General features: G+C 38.3%; 2 protein-coding genes across 5 annotated transcripts in view; one reads left to right on the top strand and one right to left on the bottom strand.

Moving 5' to 3' along the window:
- Positions 1–13,645, bottom strand: part of CARD11 (caspase recruitment domain family member 11) — a 106,467-nt gene extending 92,822 nt beyond the window's left edge. Inside the window, exon 1 of the mRNA XM_013174876.3 lies at positions 13,199–13,645. The gene's annotated coding sequence lies outside the window, so the exon portion shown is untranslated. The remainder of the gene's footprint in view (positions 1–13,198) is intronic.
- Positions 13,646–14,208: 563 nt separating this feature from the next.
- SDK1 (sidekick cell adhesion molecule 1) overlaps positions 14,209–20,939 on the top strand; it is a 393,312-nt gene continuing 386,581 nt past the window's right edge. Inside the window, exons 1-2 of one of the 4 annotated variants that reach the window (XM_048061197.2) lie at positions 14,209–14,479; positions 15,252–16,629. In XM_048061197.2, coding sequence (XP_047917154.2) covers positions 16,158–16,629 — 472 coding nt within the window. In that variant the 5' untranslated portion in view covers positions 14,209–14,479; positions 15,252–16,157. Of the gene's footprint in view, positions 14,480–14,566; positions 14,816–14,861; positions 16,630–20,939 lie in introns of those variants that run through there. The other 3 variants (XM_048061189.2, XM_048061203.2, XM_013174878.3) reach the window with 3 other exon arrangements.

Genomic DNA, 20,939 nt, shown 5'->3' with positions numbered 1-20,939 from the left:
TAGTGACAGAATGCTGCAGGATACAGCTGAGAACCATACGTAAATTCCTAAGATGTTGCCAGTCCAAGCTAAAGTAGTCCCATGGAGCAATGTAGCACTAGGAAAGACAAGTTCAGGTCCTCTGGTCCCTCTGGTCCCAGAGCTTCCCCCTAACCTATGCTATAGTGGGGAACTCTGCTCCTCACTCAGTTTCCTTGTGTAGACATGCCCTGAAGTGGAAAGAAGTATATTTGAAAAAAGACAAAAAAAATATGCTCAAAACTCAGTGTTATCTAAACTAGTGCTAAAAATTTATTTTGATTATGTACTTATTGCAGAGATTCCTGATTTTATATATATATGTATATATAGGCGATTTCTTTTTATTATTTTTTTCCAGGGTGAAAACGCTGTTTCTTTGCTGCACACCACTATGAAGTAGGCTGCAAAACATTAGAATTTTTTTTCCTCTGTTTTGGAATTCCTAAGTTTTACCGTATGGCATTGTTGACAGACTATTCATTCTGAATTCAGTCTGCTTCCATGCCTCACATATCAAATTAAATCCAAACATGCTAACATAATTTTCTAGGTTTGTAATTCTTGTTTTCGGAGTAACTATTACATTTCCCTTACTGACATATATATATATATGTATATATATGTATATGTGTATATATATATATATATGTGCGTGTGTGCATTTGTTGGGTATTAGCATCCTCAAAACACACACCGTTCTCAAACTTACCTCCTTCTTGGCTTAGTATTTTGGGGGGAGGGGTGTAACAAAAATTGATTTATTAACATACCAACAGCTTGGAAGATAGATATATATAGATAACTATAAGCTAGTTGTGAAGAAGTTTGGCCTAAAAGTAATTTGTATATAGAAACATATTAAACATAAGGGTAGGGAAAAATCTTCATGCTCTAGGCAAGGCTTTTCTACAGAATAAAGATTCATCTCCTTCTGCACAGAAATACAATAGTTTTCTAACATCACAACATTCCAAGAGAGAATTGGAGCATATACTATTCAATTTTACAAAACTGTTGAATTGTACACTTGAGACAGTAAATATGGACAGCATGATAAACAGACTTTTTATTCTAGCAAAACTACTTTGTGTTGATATTCTGTGTCCATGATGCATCCAAATAGCTGCCCTGGGGCAAGACCCAAGTGCAATCACGCTGTCAGGTTAAACATAGATATTCTATGAAAATATCTTTAATAAATAAATTAAAGATTATGGCTACTTGCAAAGTAGGCTATTAACTATTTTACAGGCAGCTCAGGCACTTTTTAATCTCTAAAATAGCAGGTTGCCATCAGATATTTAGAGGGTTATTTTCATCACCAGCAGGATAAACAAAACAACATTCCCCAACCTGTAAATCCCTTTCCTGTCTATATCTTAACAAATTCAAGGCAAAATGAACTAGTTGTACTGTCAGCAGACTAGAGGGAGGATGAGTCCTGTCAATTTGTTGGACTAAACCACTCTGTTCAAACAGACTTCAGAATATAGCTTCAGGTTTGCTTCATGCACCTCTCTGTTTTATTATTTGGAGAAATAAAAAGTTTTGGGAAAATGAATATCTAACTTAGCAAAGCATAAGTTGGAGGACAAAAATATTATTTCCTCACCGTACAGCACTTACATGCTCTTAATTCGTCTCAGAAAGGATTAAAATGATTTCAAAGGAAAAGTCCCACAACCTCTTAATGTGCTGGTTTCCTGCTCTCATTCTGCCTAATCTGATATGATTAGGCAGGGAAATAATGTTATTACTGGGAAATAAAATTATATTTACAAAAAGAGTGTTTTTATTTCATAATTTTGAATCAACAAATATATAGCTGTAGAGCATTTCTCTGCGCACTCAAAGGAGGACAGACCTGAATTGCAAAGGGTAGGTAAGGACTCCCCAACACTATGTATTTTGGTTTTATAATTTTTATAGGTAGAAAGTTACAGAGAGTGTAAGTGTAAAGTCAACTTCTCAAAGCATTTGCCTTTCTCAGATAACAAGGAAGTCAGAACAATAGTTTGCTACATCCTGTTGGTTCAGTGGACAGCAATTGTACAGACTTTTCAGTCATTTGGATGTTGTTATGGGAACTACTAAACCAGAGATCTAACAATCGCAGGTATCAATAAAAAACGCTGGTTTTCCTCTAAATTGATTTTGGTTGATCACTTTTACTCAACTATAAAATGCAGTATGTACTTGATATAGAAGCCATATTAGTCCTTTCCATGGATTACAAACCACGGATTATATTCGATAACAAAGATTAACATAAAACCTTATTTCCTCTTCTGTTTGATTCTGTCAAAACATTTTAATTCTAGGTTTGAACACAGCTTGCTAACTGACCTGCATTTGTTTTTTCTTGTTCTGAGATTAGAATAGTCTTGGTCAAAATTATAATCTAACAAGTAAGTCATTACTCAACATCAGATCATGAGAGCCAGAGCCTTTGGATTTGAGGTATAAATTTGAATTAAAAATGAAAAAAGTTGCAACATTTCAACAAAACTGCTAAATGTATACTTAATTTTAAGCTTGTTCTTCATTACTGTGTGGAACATAAGCCACCAAAAATATAAATAAATCTTATTCTGCAGAAATACCTAGCTTCCAAATGAATGCCTATACAAATCAGATCACGGCAGTCATAATAAAATAAAGGCAATATTAAGTTTAATTATAGCAATTCTCTAATATTGTCATCACTAGATCACAATAGTAAGTTGTTCTTTGTACACAGCAGTCACACCAAAACTGGAGGATTATTAATTCAATCATATTTATTTGGTCCACAGTATGAAGTTTTTCTGTTTAAGTTGTGCGTTATAGTCCATCATGATTTTAAACCACATGAATATAATAGAGTTAATACAGCTGAGTGGCAGTACATAATAAGCTTTTAATTTGGACATTGGTATTGAAGGAAGAGTCCAGCTGAAGAATAACAAATTGTTGCCTTATGGATAGCTATTATGTGTTCCTTATTAAACACAAAATTTAAACTAAAGACTATATTCACTAAAGTGTCGTAGTCATTGTAGAGGTCATTTCAAGCTTTAATTTTCAGAAACCTGTAGATTCCATGACTATATGCTATGTGCTTTATTAACTATTTATACAATGTACATAAGAACCAAGCAACTCAACATAGAATTTTCAACAGCCAACAAGCTGAGAAGGTAACCAAACTAGCCTTATGAGATTTAAAACACACACCTTCCTTTAACATTTTAATTTTTTTTGAGATTTTAGACTTCTAGATTCCAGGTAGTTACTTAACTTGTTTTAGGACTGATAGCCTACAAGATTTCCTAGGCTTTAAAGGAAAAACACTTTTTTTTTTTTTTTTTTGTAAAAAAAAGGAACAGATGTCCTTGCTTTTCTTCAGTAAAATGAGGTTCTGTAAAAGTTAATTACTGTGATACAATTTGATACTGTGATACTGTGATACAGGAGCAGACCTACAAAATGAAAAAAATGATGCTGAAGACTCAACATCTATGCCCGTTTCACAAGTACTTACTTCAGACTTGCTCCTGTCTCATCTAATGTATTGGATACTTGAGCACATCTATCAATTTAGTTTTATCTGACATGAATCCAATTCACAAGAGCTAAGCCCATACTGCAAACCAAAGCATGCTAAATATGGACAGCTGGTAGATTCACTTCAAAAGCTCACTCCTGATTCAGGCAAAAATGGTAGTGAACATAGATACCAGCAGCTCCACAAGCTAATGGATGAAGAATCTACACAAGGGTTAGCCTGCAGAAATTCAAAGCTTTTCGGGTTCCAGAACTTCTTAAGGGGTGCATTCTTCTTTGCTGTTGAAGCTGCACCATGTTTATAAGACAGAATAAACTGGGTCAGAGAGAAATGGGATGGCAAGATGAAGTACTTTACTTCAGTAAAGAATTTGGCACTAATTTGAGCACTGGACTCAAGAGATGTCAATTCCAACCTCTGCTCCAATTATTAGGAATAGCAGAATTCTTATTAATTGCTATTACTCTTAAAGCAGTGTGATTCCAAATGTTTAAACATCGATGGATGAAACTTTGCTCATGTTCTGTATGTGTGTGAACATGTGTACACGCTTTACACTTTGTTAATTTTATGTCTAATTAATGCAAAACTTGCAGAAACATTTTATAATTAAAGTTCTTTGTCATTAGAGGCACGCCGCTAAGACACTTCACAAATATGTCCAATTTCATCTGTAAAGAATGACAGACTATAAACAGCTTATTAAGCAATTTGAAAATCATTTGGGAAAAGACTCAAAACTTAATTACAGAGTTCAAATTATTGAAATTGCTCATGCTAGTGTTAAAAAAAAACCTTCAAAACTCTCCAATAGAAATTATTGACCCATTCTTGTAAAGCTAATCTAAGAAATACAATTTGTCTTGAGGCTTTTCTTAAGACAGCAATAATTTAAAACTGCACTGGTCCCCAATAAGTAAGGCTCCAAGACAATTTTGATCCACTGATGAATTCTTCCTAATATGTTCCCTGTGGTACAATTTCCCTAAACATATTAGGCATTTACAGTCTTACAGAACATGCTGCCTGAGATGCTCCATCACACTGTATCAAACTGTGTGGCCTCAGAACTGCTAACACCATTTTATAACTCCCAACCTTACTAGAGAAAAATTGCTGTATGATTGTTAAATTATTACAGTAGACATAAGATCCATGTAAGATCCATGCAGAAAGTTACGGGTGGGGGTGGGGTGGGGTGGGGGTATTCAGAACAAGATACTGGATCCACTAAAAATCACAATATTGTCTCTACCTAATACACAGTTCTCCAAAGAAAAGCAAACCAAAAGCACTCTCAGAAGAAAAAACAATTGCCATGTGTTGATTTATGGTTTCTCTATGCTGTCTCTATCAGCATGGAATCGTGGTACTAACTCCTCTTGAAATCATAAACCATCTTGAACCCTAGATACAATTATTCTTCTTCCACTATACATGCTAAAATATGTTTCTGACCATAAAATAAACTCCAGATCCTCCCCTCTTTTTCAACTACAGCTTCTGGAAGAGTACCTTGAGGATTATTACACTGACATAAAGACCACAGCTACTGTGGGCACAGTTGTAAACCCTCCTATGCAACAGATTTTGTGAGTTTATGCTTCACAGTAAGCTTCCAAGAATAAGAGTTATTTGTGCATTAATCTTCATCTTAATAACCCCTTTGCTCCAAATAAATTAGCTATACTTAGCTGTGTCATAATACAATATACTGCAAAGTGCCAGAAGGAAAGCTTCTTTTCCATTTTTCTTTTTTAGAATTACTCTCCACCTAAATGTTTATCATGAAGCCAATGCAAAGCATAACCAGTCAGCATGGGAGCACGATTAAAACAAGGGGTCTTTTTAACTTTTTGCAATGTTCTGCTAGGGACATATTTATGTATGTTACTTGAAAATATATATAAAAGTAACTAAAAATGGAATAATTTAAAATGGCTTGTAACCATAAAAATTCGGCATCTGCAGTGTTTTAAGCAGCACTTGAAGATGTACTGTTTTTTTCCCTAGAATTTGTATAATTTACCTATATTTCAGTAATTTTTAGGATCCCTTTTAATGATTTTTTTTTTGCTGAAGTAAAGAACACTAGGTGACTATAAGTATATGCAACTTGTTAGATCAACAAGAAATAGTAAGCAAGGCATAATGTCTTTAGCTACGGCAGCAAGCTCTGCTCTAGGTGACATTCATTTAAACTAGAGGTGTCTGCTTACTTTAAAACCTGCAAAGATAAAGACATGTTCAGCTTCTGGCAGATGAATATTACTACTGTAATACGTAGGATTTGTCCCATGCCTGGAGTTTATGTGCCAAGTCCTTGCAGTATTAAGACTTCATTTTGGAATTATATCATTATGACTATAGGCAGAATTAGGCTCGATATTATTTAGAACAGGTGTATATAATCAAAGTAATAAGGCTACGTGTATGAAAGCTCCTCTTGTTCTATTGCAAATCCCTGAGAGTTCAAACATCCATAGCAGGATTCAGACTTCACCCAGGTATCTAAATGATTAAAGCTACTTATCTTGAAAAAAAAAAAAAATTAATTATGACCAAATGAAAGAACTCTCTGAACATATGGTTGTGAGATTTGCCAACATCCAATGCCCATTTACTTTTTATTAATCTGTATTTGTAAAATATCTGAGACTTGAAGTTTTTTTTATTTTCTCCCATGTAAATTTTAGTATTATTTTGACTAATGAAGAGATATATCACTAATTGTTTCCAAACACAGAAGGAAAATATTAGAGTTGTGTTCTTAATTGGTAACGTATACACCATCTTCAGTTTGGTTAGCCCTAGTTAATGTTATGCTTTTATAGGTTTCAGAGGTTATAAACTTCATAATTCAGTTCAGTTGCAACTGAACAAAAACAAATTACTACTTTGTATTGAAGTTTCACCTTTACCTGCTTAACTTTTGTCCTTGTGAGGGATGTTTAAAAGGTTCTTTATAAGTCTGCCATGAAAAACAACAATATAGTCTTAGGAAAACACAGTAGTAGCCCTTATTCTGATCTTATATAGTGTCTGACCTGGATTCCGCTATGTTTCTTGGAAAGAAAATGACATTAATTTTGCTATGTTTTTCACCTTAACAGTGTAAACCAGAATTAACATCAAAATCTGTGTATTTGCAACAGCTCAACTAATGAGTTAGATCAAAATGAAGTTCTGGTTTTTTGTTGCAATCCAAACCGGGTGGGCCTTACTTTATTCCACTGTTAGCTGAGGCAACAGAAGCACTGCCCTGATTACTGAGTGCTTTATATAGCATGATATCTCACCTTGTAGTTTGTACTTACATTTTCCTCTTGTAACTATGAGAGCACTGTGGAGCAACTCCCAAAGGAAGGTCATTATAGTCATCTTGGAATACTTAAAAAACGATGATATGCATACAAAGTCAGGAATGAGATCAGATTTAAATATTAATGTGAAGATTTACAGAGATTTTTACAATATATTCATAAAAAAACAACACCAAAACCCATACTATGGCATTGTTGTACTACAACTGCCATTCAGTTTAAATTTCATGATTTTTTTTCCATATCTTACTAAATTCATTACTAGAAGAAAATCTCTTGCTGTTTCAACCCCCCCACATTAGTATAATTATATCTATGTATAAAACAACTGCAAGGCTTAGATTATATCATAACTCAAACAACTATTTTCAAGTATGTTTACATTCATCCCATACAGGCTTAGTGTTTTTTTTCCCATTACTGTGAATTATTTACATCAGAGGTGTTGATTCAAGAAACTTAGGTTTCATCAAACTTGACCTATGTGAAATACATGCATCTGAGATAGCTCTCTGAACTACTGATTCTTGTGTGTCCATCTGTCTCACGCTCCCTCTGCTCTGAACATTCTCCGAAGAATAATGCTAGCATCTGTTTTAAGTATAAGCATTCCAAATTACTGCATAGATGCTTCACAGAACAATTGAGAAAAATCAGTGGTTTCTATGATAAATAACCACAAATCTTTACTACTTTCTGTAGTACATAGATTTCTTTATTAAAGATTATTTTAATTTTTACTCCAACATTTCTCCGTTACTTCAGCTACTGCTTGAAGTCAAGTCTATCATAAGATTCTGTTCCTGTTTAAATTTACCACTGGTGTGAGTTCCTTTGTTGTGGGTGTTCTTTTCAAGGAACATACATTCCATACTGTGTTTACTACCGAAAAGTGAGATTTGATTCTGAATCAAGTAAAAAGACCAGATGAGCCTTGTTACACATTTAAATACGTTTTCACAATTTTCCTAAAAATGGTGCAAGAGTGTCATCCAATTGGATCACACAGAAGATCCTTCAGATTACCCCTTTAAAATAACATGTAATTGCTATGGAAATGAAGATAAAATTTGTGAGTAAGATATATTCTTCCCTTCTGAGCACAGAACAGTGATAATAACCTTGAGCCAAAGCTATGAAAACAGTAAAATATACTGTTCATGTCCACAGTCTCAATTTCTACAGAATTAATTATTTTAGTAGAATCATAATAGGAGATCTGTGGAAAAGAGAGCTCTTTAGTGTTAATTTGGACACTTGTCCTACCTCGAACAGATTCAGAGAGATAATTGCTTTTGATCACCTTAAAAAAAAATAAAAATAAAAATAAAAATAAAAAGGAAGAATCACAGCACTCAGTAGAACTAGCCTTGAAAAGCACTGAAGCACTGATTAGGTGCCAACTGAATTATAGAGTCACTCAGGAGAGGGGGTGAGTTGACATACACATGGATGCAGCCAAGGAGAACACTGGTGACAAAAACTATTTTACCTACCAAAGAGAAGAACCTGCTGGTGGAGATGCTGTGCACCAAGTTAGAGGGGAAAAGGTTTTTTTTGTTAACTTTAGTTTTATACTAAATACCAGTACTTGTAAAAAACAGCTGGTACATTGTTTCACTCATGTTAATCCTCTTATTTGCAACTCATCTCCCTGAAGTGACACAGCCTGGTCCAGCTTTCCCCCCCATACACACAAACCAGAGTTAGTGTACCTAAGCTTAGTGTCTCAACTGCAGTCAGCAATAAAGCTGGAAAATCCTTGAATACGCAAGTATGCAAGCTCAAAATATTAATAAAGACAGACTGTTATTAAGACAAGCAACAGTCACAATGTTTCAGAAAACTCTCTGTCATAGTGGCAGATTCCTCTAGATCTGAATCTTGATTTAAAACACTACTAATCGATATCTTTTCATATTATATATAAAAAAAAAATCTATAACTAAGGTGGTCAGTGCTGACATCGCTGTAAACAACTTCTGTGTATGTTTTTACACTTCTTCATTTCATGATCTGTTTTACATGATGAGGAAATTGTAGCCAATGGCAGCAGTAGTATGGCTGAGATGTTCAGTTATATCCCTTTCTACCAAGTGTGATTGCTCAAATCCTCATGGTAATTATTTTCATCCTCCTTCTAGTTATCTGTTTATCACCTTGCAATAAATGGGGTTTTTATTTTAAGGTTATTCCATTAAAATCATGTTGATCAATTCAGAAAAATGCATGATCATAATCATGAACTCATCACATCTATTATGTGGCATTTCTCAATTAATTACAGTACATCAAGAGCATGTTATTTTTTTGAATATATCCATGTATGCATTTAACACTGTTCTTCACAGTAACATTGTTCTTCACAGTAATAATGTAATCCCATCACAAAATGTTCAACAGATGCCTTTGCTTACTTAAGACAAGGTGTTTATACCACATCGGAAAATAACACACTCATAAAAACACGATCTTCTACAATACTACAAGAATGTTATTTAAGTCTTTGCATTATCTTTGTGAGTAAGCATATAGGAGACAGTCATCAATTCACTAAACATTGAACTAGCATCCTCTCTGTGTGATACCATGGTCATATTATAGCATCTTAGTACAAGATGATCCAGAAATTAAGAGAAGTGTAGCCAACAGAAATGACAGTTGCTCTTAGATGGTATACAATGACTTCAGTTGTTTGCTTTGTGGTTTGTTTTTTTATATACCAAAGTTACCAGTTTTAAAATGGAAAAACAAAACAAAAATCTGGTATCATTTCATGGTGCTTGACATCTTATGTTCTACCTGAAATACATCTATTTTAGAAGCAGTACCTTTTAATATTGTGGTTGGGTTTTTGTTCAGTTTTGGAGGGGAAAAAAAGCAGCCAACACCACACTTCCTAAGCATGTTGGTATTCTCTGAAAATCTTCTACCTAGTGTGAGCAAGTATAAGTTGATGCATTAATGCATTTCTGTAGTATTATTGCTGCATGTTCAATTGCAATGTAGTAGATTTTTTTTTTGTACTTACGGTTTCAGGTTCTGCTTTCTTTTTTTCATTTTTTTTCCCCCCCGATCAACTACTAGGTTATGAAAGTTGCAGGATGGCACTCAAAAGTATAAAGGTTGGGTACAACCAGAAGATTTAGTCTTTGTCTAAAGTCCTCCCTAGCATTTATGGACAATTTCAGACATTCCTCAAAGTGCTCAGGTCACTTACACCTGGGGCACCATCTGAATCATGAAAGAGTAGTCCCCGCAACCCATGGCTGGATAGCCAGACCGACTGGTGTTTGAAGACACAGACTTCTTAAAGTAAGATCTCTCTCTACATTCTAGCCAAACTAGTTTGGAGTAGAATCATTACAGCCCCTGTAGTCTTCCTCTGGGTGGCACTAAGAATGTTTTCAAACGTCTACATTTCAAAAACGCAGAACCTGTTGTCTTGATCCTTTGTGTTACTTTGCTAACTCTCTACTCCATAAAACACAGCAGGGCAACGTGGCTAGGTCATCGTGAATTCCTTCTGATAGCTAAATAGGAAAGCCTATTGTTACATTGGGATAATACAGAAGATGGGATGATTCAGAAACTACATGACTCCCTTCTCCTGACTGTAGAGACATTGTCCATATCTGCTTAATGGTTTTTTAATATAAACACATCTGTTCAACAGCTCTATCAGGATAGCTCTTAGACTCATGAAAGCTGCAAAACACACATTTCAATCTATTCACTCTGCCCTCGACTTTTACCGCTGTGCCTTAGGACTGTACCTTTCCTGTTCTCAGACTCTTAAGCGCAATCAAATTAAGTGGCAAGTGAACAAATTTAACTCTGAACTTGCTAGCATTTCTGAATTTAAAATGAGACCTAAAAGGTTTATAAATCTATTTCTAATTTCCTTTATGTAAATTCACATTACATAGAGAAAACAAAAATCTGTCATTCTGTTTGTTTTGGGGCTTTGTAACTGACACCATATTAAGTTATTTAAGCCCAGTAAAATTTAATGGGAGTTATTCCTGTTCTTGTAACTGTGTTCATTGCCAGAAGATACTTCCAGAAGTGCGGTGAAGTCATTGTTTAATGTCTCCCCTGAGACTTCCAGCTATGTAATGTGATATTTCTTCTCTTCCAATCTTTATTATTGCAGAAGCATATTTACACCATAAAAGCAGAGCAGCTGGCTAGTGACCCTTGGGAATATACTCTTGTTAACGAAGATTTTAGCCCCCTCCAATAGTTTACTGCATTCAGGTTGATTTAGTATGCTGAAAAACAATCCTATTTGAGAGCAACTTACCTTCTACTCACATACTCATTGTTTTCTAAAGTTCTGTCTCCCTTGGGAGAAGAGGAAAAGCAATATAAAAATCTTCTGGGACAACCATGTGGTAGCTAATGCAATTGCTTGCCCTAAGTTTTGCACTTTCAGTTTTAGAGCGAAGGAAAATGGAAGCAAAGGAAGAAATCACAAAGCAATGTTTTCAGGGTACCCACAGGATCTACACCTTCAGTAGGAGTCCTTCTACCTACAGACTAGAAATATTAATTGTTCTACAACACTTCTGATGAAGATCTTAATAGAAAATTAATATCTAGATTGTGAGACTATATTAACCTGTCAGTGTGTTCATATCTTCCTCCATTTAATTTTCATATTTTTTGCTATTTTTTTTTCTTTAATCAGTTAATTTTTTCAGGGACAGTAAGTCATCCTCCAAAGAAGTGCGCCCACGGAAAATACCATACACTAGCACAAAATCAATCAATGATTTATTTATTTTAAAGAAGAATAAAGGCAAGATAATGTCTCAGTTTAGAGGACTAAACAGACAAAACAACAACAACAACAAACATAGGAATTTCCAGGTTGAAAATTTTCTGTATGGTATAATCCACACTTCCCTAATTCGATATTATCCATCAATGACTGCAAGAACCAAAGACTGCAACAGGAGATGCACTAGATCAAAACAACCTGCTGCATTTCTCAAAAAGCGCATAAATGTTTGTATATGAGAACACTCACTCTAAAGGAGCTTGGCTAAACTCCAAATGCTAGAAAAAAGTCAATAGGCTATACCCTAGAAAATATATACACTTGTGGAATGAAAATAAGAATCAAGTTTGTACAACATTGGTGAGATTTTCCTCTGGAAGTAGTTCCATGGCTTATTTTCTAGGCTAGAAAGTTGCCTTTCACTAGCAGCTTGACTTGTGTAGTAGAACCTTCTATTCCTTTCTCTTTTGTCTCATAGGCTCACCACATCTGTAAATAAAACTTCTCACCATTCTGTACTAATTATGCAAATCTGCAGCCTTTAGAGGACTTACAACATTTATAGGTTATTGCAGAACACAGCAGTCCTTGGAAAAATCTTTTTGCCTCATTTTCTCCACCTTTAAATGCAGTTATCTACATCACTTCTTCATTTCTTTTACAATTCCTGAAAAAAAATCCTCTCTTTTTTTTTTTTTTTCCCTTCTTTTTACAAACATCAGATTGCTGTTTCCGCTTTTTCAGGTGGCAGAGCTGTTCTCCTACCAATCTTTCTGCTGCATGTTTAACAGGTTAGTTCCTCACTCGTTATATGTATGCAGGAAAGTGAAGAAGCAGGCCCAAAACAGAGATACTAAAATGGTGGAATCCTTTTACCGATTTAGATAAAGGCTTCATGGACATTTTTCTGGTTTGGCCACTATTAAGTACCACTATTGCAACCAAGGCAATCAGAAAAACAACCACAAGTGTCTGTGACATATCAAAGGGATTTTGTATTATTTTTAAAGATAAGGTAATAACCAACTGAAAGCATTTCACCCTAAATATGGAGTTGGAGACTATGGAAAAAAACACACTACCATATTTAAATAATGATTGAAAAACAAGGCCTGAGTGTGAATACTGGTTAACTTATTGTTCTGTTTATACACCGAACAGATTTAGATTGCTACTAAGAAAACGTATTAATTCCAACTGGAAACAAGCTTTCACTTAAATTAAGCATGGTAACAGAAATTAGTATTTCTCTTCTGTAGTATCTTGGGTTTAAAACTTAACTGCTTGATAATGAGCCTTTCAGCAGACTTTAGACATTAATAACCTCAAATTGTCTCCCTTATAACTTACAAGTAAGCAGTAAGTACTTCCTTACATATCAAACTGAATGGAACATCTTAAACTAAAATTTAAGCTAGCGAATCAACAGCCCTATCCTCCTTTCTTAATAACACTTTAAAACAAAAGAAAACCACAATGAAATATACTTTTTATTTCACGTTAAGATAAAACAGGACTTACCACCCAAATTTACAAGTTGAATAGAAAAGCAGGCTCCTCACGCTGCAGTAAGCTGGCTACCATTACCGAATGGTGCATTGGGCGTTACAAGTACCGTGGCACTTCCTTGAGGCCTGTTCTCAACACAGCCGAAAACAATCTGGGCTCTCCTTGTATCGCTCTGACAACAGGACATCTTGCAGGGAAAATCATGAGCACTGGGTCCTGATCCTGTAGATAATTATTCAGGTAATCTACACACACATTGAAGTGTGAGGTGTGAGACATTTTTGAAGTGCTTGTTACACGCAAGAGACTACGAAGAAGAGATAACTCGACTACAGCTCCTTCCTTTTAGTTATAGGAGAAGGTATCAGAGCAGGAGAATCATTTAAGTACAGCAACTTCTTAACCATGGGAGGCAACCAGTTTTTACGCACATGGAAGATGAAATCAAGGACAGCAAATAGATATCTTGACTTCTGTAATCTGTGAGATACCAGAAGAAGAAGATGCTGGTGTTGGTGAGAATCTGGCAGATGAGGTGAGCTTGTGAGATACAAAGGGAGGGTGTAGAGGGAAGGCTGAGCAGCAGCAGGTTGCATGGGCTGGGAGTCCTGGAGAGAAGAGGAGCACGCTTTGTTTGCACAGGGCTGGTTCTGCTTGTACGTGCTGTTCATTTAACAGTGGGGTGGCATCCAAACAAAAACTTCACCTTTTTTGTGCTATAAAGGGACAAAGGCACGTGAAGAAGGTGCTGTCTTGAACACCATACCTCTGTCAGACACTCAAAACGCCAGCGTTAACACAAAAAAAGTGACCTTGGATGTTATGTGGTAGTTTACTGTGCTTGCCTACTTGACTCTATCACGAGCAGACAGCTTGTCAAAAAAGAAGAAAAAAAAAATGAGCAGAAGCTGGCTGCCAATCTTGACTCAAACATTCCTTACGCTCACTAAATAAAGCACAACTGAGCTCAGCCACCTCGCTGCCAACCTCGCAGGCTGAGAGGAGCGAGCAGGACGGAGGCTAACTCCTTTTGTCACACACCCATTTCCCTCATTCGCTGAAAAAAAAAAAAAAAAAAAACACCCAAAAAAAAAAGGCATAACCGCTGGGAAGGCAGGAGCCGGAGCAGCGGCGCCTCACGGCCCTAGGGGGCGCAGCGAGCAACGGCCGGGCCCGGCGCGCACGCGCGCGGCCGTTGGGGAGCGCGGGCACGCGGGAGCGGAAAAAAACCAATAATCCCCCCGCCTCAGGGGGCGCACGCGCGCGGCCGTTAGCGGAGCGCGGGCACGCGCGGTAACGTCCCGCTAGGGCTCGCGCGCTGCGCGCGGCTCCTCGGCGCCCTTTCCCGCCCCGCGCGGCCGCCGCCCAATCAGCGGGCGGGCTGGGGGCAGAGCCAACGAGGGGTGGAGCGGGAGCGTGAGGGGAGGCTGCGGGCAGGTCCCGCCGGGCTGGCGGGCGGTGCGGGGTGTGAGGAGGGGCAGCTTCGTCCTCCTCCCCGCCTGTGGCGAGCAAACCTGTGTTAAAATGGCCCCCCCCCACACCAAGTCCTGACAGTTCCACACACCCGTCCCCTCCCTCAGCGGAGGATGTGCCCCCACACAGCCCCGTTTAGGTGTAGGGCAGGGGAAGGTGGGCTGAGGCGCGGCCGCGAGCTGCGCGCTGAGGGGCTGAGGGAGGGGAGCGGGGCGGGGACGGCGAGGTGGGCGCCCGGCAGGGTGGGAGCCGAGCCTGGGCTGGAGGGGGCGAGAAAAGTTCGGGCTGCTTTTCGGGGGAGGAAGCTGGCAGGATTTTTGTTTGATCAACTTGGAGCCTAGGTGCTTTGTTTTGCACTTGGCGTTTCTCCGGGGTGCTCCTCGCCCGGCGACTCGCAGCCCCTCTTTTTTTTATGCGGGGGGAGGGCATCTCGCACGAAACTTTTACGGAAGGCGGGACTGAAACAATACCCGGTGCATTGTTTGAACGTTAAAACCTTCGGCTCTTGCTGCCTTTTTTTTTTTTTTTGGGTACGGTTTTATTGCCGCCGCCGCTGCCGTTGTGGCAAGCGCGTTCCCTCTTGTGTTTACAGCCTCTGTGCGGGAGAGACGCTCGGAGGAAGGAGCAGGATCCCCGGGCTGCGTAAACAAGGAGAGCAGGAGCCCAGCCAGGCGAAGCTGGGAGGATTTCACCTTGTTGCTGCTTGTTTCGGGAGATTTTGCCTCCCCCCGCACCGCAGACCACCCAGCGGAGGGTTTCTTTCCTTGCTGCGTCCGCAGCCGGCCAGAAGCGAAACGCTTTCCGTGTTAGAGGTGGTTTTTTTTTTTTTTGTCGCGGTCTCCCTACGAGAAAGACATCGGCACCGGTCTGCGAGGAGGAGGGAGACGCGATCAACTGAGGTTTTCCCTGCCTCCGGCTGAGAGTTGAAGTGACACCGCCGCTGGCCTGTGGCTGGCGGACTGCACGGCTCGCTGGAACCGCGGCCAGAGCCGCCCCAGTTACCTGCTCGAGGACCCTTCTAAACCCTTCTGTTGACGGTGGAGATTTGTATCCAGAGGAAAATCGGATTACTATAAACTATGCAGAGCTTTGCGGGGATATCTGGAGACTACTCTGTCTGCACGGCTAATCTTGAAATTGTCTGAAATAAATCCTTAGCACAAGGAATAGAGATACTTTCAATTAGCATTTTTTTTTTCCTTGGTGCTTCCCCCCCCAACTTGCACAAGAATTTAACACTTTCACAGCAAGGTTTTGCGGGAGAATGGGACACATGCCGGAAAACTCATCACGCTTCATGAATATCACAGGGGTAACAGTTTCCGTCATCCTTGCGGTATGAAAGGTACTCTGGATCGTCTGCTGGTGGCTAACATGGATCAGGCTTTCTCTGTGTCTGTTACAAATGTGCTGAAGGATCCGGATTTACTGAAATACTGACGCCAATAAACTTGCTCCCTCTCTGTTGAAGGCATTGGATGTGACAGCGCAGAGAAACATGTGTTTCACATTTCTGACTGGTTGTTTTGGCGCAATCAATACCTCCACAAGAAACATTGACTTAGGTGGCGACTATAATACAGTGAGGCACACAGAGTGCTGCCTTCGGGTTGCATGCAAAGTGAGCACAAATCAAAGAGTCCTCGGTTGCCGTGACGTGGGGGCTTCTGCTCCCCCAAAACTCCGGGGCAAAGGCAGCTGGCGATGTTCCCAACCCACCAAAGAGAGCCCGGCCTCGGGGTGCGGAATGAGCAATGACCAAAGCGCTGTCAGGAGTGGCAGGCAGTCAGATCCGTTGGGGATCGGTGAGGCAATAATGGTTGAAAGAAAGGTGGATCGCAAAATCATTGCCCGGAGGAATAGCAGGCGAGACGGAATGATGATGAAGTTAAACTTCTGTTTCTTCTTCTGTCGGGGATGGTGGGCGTTTCTGTTGCTTCAGCTCCACATGTTGCAAGCACTGGCACAAGGTACGGCTAGAGACATTTTTGTTTATAGAAATGCTGCATCTGCCTTCTAAGAGGAAAGAAATCTTGCTAGGGTAAAGATATAACATTTTACTTCATCCCTGTCAGAGGCAAACTGCAGGATTTGCACAGAGCTGATTTCATGTAGGAATAGTCATTCATTATACACAATCCTGTCTTTATGGAGCAGGGATTTGCAAACTGTACCTACATGTTTCCCTTTCTCATCCTCCCTTCTTTCTCCTATCCCCATCTCCCACAGAGAATCAAAAGCCTTATCGGGACCAAGTCTGCATTTTTATTTACTTAAATAAGTCTGTCGTGTCAGTTCATTTTCATTTAGGCAGCAGAAGAGTTAACTGCTGGTTGTGTGCATTTAAAAACACTGTGCACTGGGATAAGTTATTAGGAGAAGGGGACTCATAAATCCGCCGACTAGAACTAAATCAGGCATGTAAAAGGAATTCTTTAAGCATATGAGTACTACTCTATGTGAACCTCGGTTCGAGCATTGTTCATTTCTTTTGGATTGCCAAGTAACATTTACCCGAGACAAAAACTGCAATTGATTCGGATCTGAGCATTTCCACATCAGAGATCCTTGCAGTCAAATGAGTCACTTGTAAATGAAGGGTCAGAGTCGACCAATAGACTCTAAATATCAAGTGTCAGTCACTTTGCATGTAAATTCTCTTCTCAAAAAATCACCAAATGTAGCTTGATTCTTAATAATCCTTTGACAGTGTAAACAATAAATGGCAGGCAGAAGCATTACAGTTCGCTGCGCAAAATAACATGCTGAACAAACGCAGCTTTCACTTTCTTTGCTGGGCTGAGTTTTATTGCAGTGTGCATTGTCTGGCAGAAGTGGTATGTGTCGTGCAGTGCTGAACTGTATCGTGTGGGACGATGAGTTAGTTATTAAAAGCGGAAGTTAATACTCTCTGAAGGGGAATGGTCTTTGTGTTTTAGTTCTTTGTTTCCGAGTATTTCATAGGGAACAACAGTGCATTCAGTTTTAATAACTGGATGGGCTCGTGAGTTGAGGAAGAAAGGTTACAGAGCCAAGTCTGCTCTAGTTTGTCTGCTCAGGGCTTACTATTGCACCTTCTGAAAGTTTGGAGCCGCAGGATACAGAAGAATTTTGAGCCAGTGTTTAATAATGGACTCCACCCTCATAAACCTTTTTCAGTGCTTTGTTTATGCTGTCATTCCCATTCCCAAACTACTTATGCTGAGGCCTGCAAGCCCTAACAGGGTATTGTTATTCTGAAACAGGACATACCTGAAATAATTCTCCCTGCAAATTAAAATTCACATAACTTTTTTGTTGCTTTTGGTACTTGTTGTTGATAGATGCCAGCATGATGCTTCATTCTGGAAAACAAGTGCTGATTATTCTTGGTGTTTACATTAAAAATGCAAAAATATTTCATTCAAGACAGTTTTAAGGGCAAGTGATTCAGGAATCAACGTGGATGTCATGTAAAACAGTTTTCTATGGTTTAGTAGTAAACTAGCCATCATGTTGGATTAAAAAGTGAGTTGAAACTTCTGTTTAGCACAAACTATGGAAAAAATATTTCAATAGCATATTTCAGATTACTAAGCATTTGCAGCATTATCTGTTTTAGGTCCTGTATCTCTTGAGGAGTTATGTGGTGGTCACAAGCTGTTCTAAAGAAAACTCCTAACACCAAGTTAGCTTAACCCACCAGTAAATAAGAGAGGAGGGAAAGTGGAAAGAGTAAGATGAAATATTGGAGTAGATGAAGGTATGGAGTTTAGAAGACACTAAACAATGAAAGAAAAGAAAACAATTATAATATGTTTCTGCATAATATAGTGCAGAAAATGCATCTTACAGTTAGTCCTTTATAAATTCTTTGACAGATAACCAACGTGGAGGTCTTAATGCAGAGTGCTTCTATGAGGTTTTCACAAAATTTGTGTTCATTTATAACTCATGGTTCTTTTGGCTCTTTGAATTCAAATGGATTCTAATACACCCATCATTTGTATGCCAAAATTTACTTTGGAGATAAGATGACATTTTTTTATAAAAGACCTTCATGAAAATAGACATTCTGGTACAGCCACAAAAAACTTTAATGGAATGATGTGGTCATATGCATGACAGAATTACATGACTCCAATCTCTTTATGTGATAAAGAAATGAATGTTCTAAATATATAGGCCATGGCTATTTTGATGAATTATAATACTATGCTATAACCAGCTAATGTTTCTGTAATAACCACTTCAGCATTAAAGAAATAAATATTTCAGGCATACTGAAATATGGGTTCTAAATTCATGGGAAACAGATTAAATAGTCGTTGAGATTAAGTGTGTTATACTGTAAAGTGAATGGAATAAAGTATTTTCAACTGCAACAGGTGGTTTGAGAATTCTCTAGACTTGAATCATCATCCATGTACAAGAAGATCTAGAGGTGAACTGTAGGCAGAACCACTCCTAAATTCATTTTTTACTTAGCTTTTCAGCTCTCCATCTTCTCTGATAGCTGTGTTAAACAGTTATAAAGATTTACAGGATTGCGTTTTCCTTTTCCAAGTAAATTTAATTGTTATGAATCGTACATTAGTTTACTGTACTGCATAATCAAGCATTTTCTTCAAAGCTTACTATTTTTGGTGCAGACCTGCTCATCATGGAAGTGATTTTCTGGTGGAAGAAGCCGACGAATGACAAATGCTGTGGCCTGTCCCATGAACATAGCAGCGGGAGTACCATTCTGGGCTGTTTTGGTCACAGATCTGCGTAGGCATCCATGCAAACTGCGCACGTTTCACTCTACTTACCATCCCAGTCTGTGAATGTAAAGGTTGTCTGGCAAACTGGCCTGTGAGAGTCTGAAAATTGGTGTACATTTCTTTGCTTATTTAGTTCTTTATGTTGGTTAGCCTCTGCCTGATGCCCCTTTTCATGGCAATTTTGTTAAATTTGAGTATTAGGTGCTAGTTAGCCTTAAGTCATTGTGTGTCATCAAATAGCGATGAGGTGCTAATTGATAACCACCATCGTTGTCAAATCAGAATTTGCAAGGTGATGGCAGAGGTGAAATATTTCAGCACAGTAACTAATATTCTGTAGTGACATCTAGCTCACTAGTGCTAGGTTACTCTACGTGCGTCTTAATGGAGTTAAGTACCTTCCCAACGTCTTCTGTCAAAGAATTAATACTTAGAAAATATACTTCTTTTGGATTGATGTCTGTAGTTCAGAATGATCTTAAAATAGATAAAACCAATGCATAGCTTTAAGTTTCTCCAATAGGAGATAGTATCTTTAAATATTAAGAAGGGGAAGCTTGTCTGAATTTTCTTAGTTTAACAGTAATGGAAGTGTAATCTTTTTATGCCACTTGGTGAAATCTATAATTCAGCATTCTACAAGGACCTGAATGCGTATTTAAGGTGGTATTGATATCCGTTGTGCTTTGACAGAAGCAGTGATGTGAAAGGTAGTAGAAAATGTTTCTGGGGCCCAGCTTTTCGAATTCAAATATTTGATCTTCTCTAACTTATAAATATGCTAACTGTAGGAAGTGTTTTCAAGCAAATTTCCAACTGCATTTGATGTGCAGAAAAGATAAGCAACCTGCGAAGAGTATTTTGCTGTTGGAAGGACAGAGTTTCATGTGAAGGCGATACTTACTGGAGAATGAAAAGCATTATGAATTAAATGTTGAATGGTGCATTTCTAATTGAAAGAGATTCTGGTACTGTTTTTTGGAAACTCATTAATGTATACTGGATTTACTTGTATTCCCTTTCTTCAGAAGAACGTTTTAAACGCGTGCTAGTTTTTTAACAGGTAAATTCTTTGTGTATATAATTATAATAATAAAAAATGGATTTGAAGGAGGTGTTACAAGCCAAGTATAAGTAGAAACAGGATGGAGAGAGTAGGCTTTTTCTGTGGCCCTATCGTCCAACTTTTAACCCTACTGTGGTAAATCTAAGTTTGCTCTCTATCCTTATTTTTGCTGAAAAATGACTTAATTTACTTCCTAAAGCAAATTCAAACATATCTGTTAACATTTAAAGTACAGTGTTTCAGACAGCTTCGTGAGAGTGCCCTGTTACAGTGCTATTAGAGGGGCAGGAAGACCATATCTAATAGGTGTTTGTCACTGTGTTTTCCATGTATTACCAGAAGATACTTAGACTGGTGATGACCCGGGGGCAGAGGGAAGTTGTGGCAGTTCAGTCTCAGAGTTTTGCAGCACAACTTTCACATCACTTAAGAAAAAGGGAAGGGAATCTGCTGTGCCCATGGATCGTTG

Source organism: Anser cygnoides, chromosome 15 (genome assembly GCF_040182565.1).
Source record: "Anser cygnoides isolate HZ-2024a breed goose chromosome 15, Taihu_goose_T2T_genome, whole genome shotgun sequence".
Lineage (NCBI taxonomy): Eukaryota > Metazoa > Chordata > Aves > Anseriformes > Anatidae > Anser > Anser cygnoides.
This window is presented reverse-complemented; position numbering and strand designations above follow the sequence as displayed.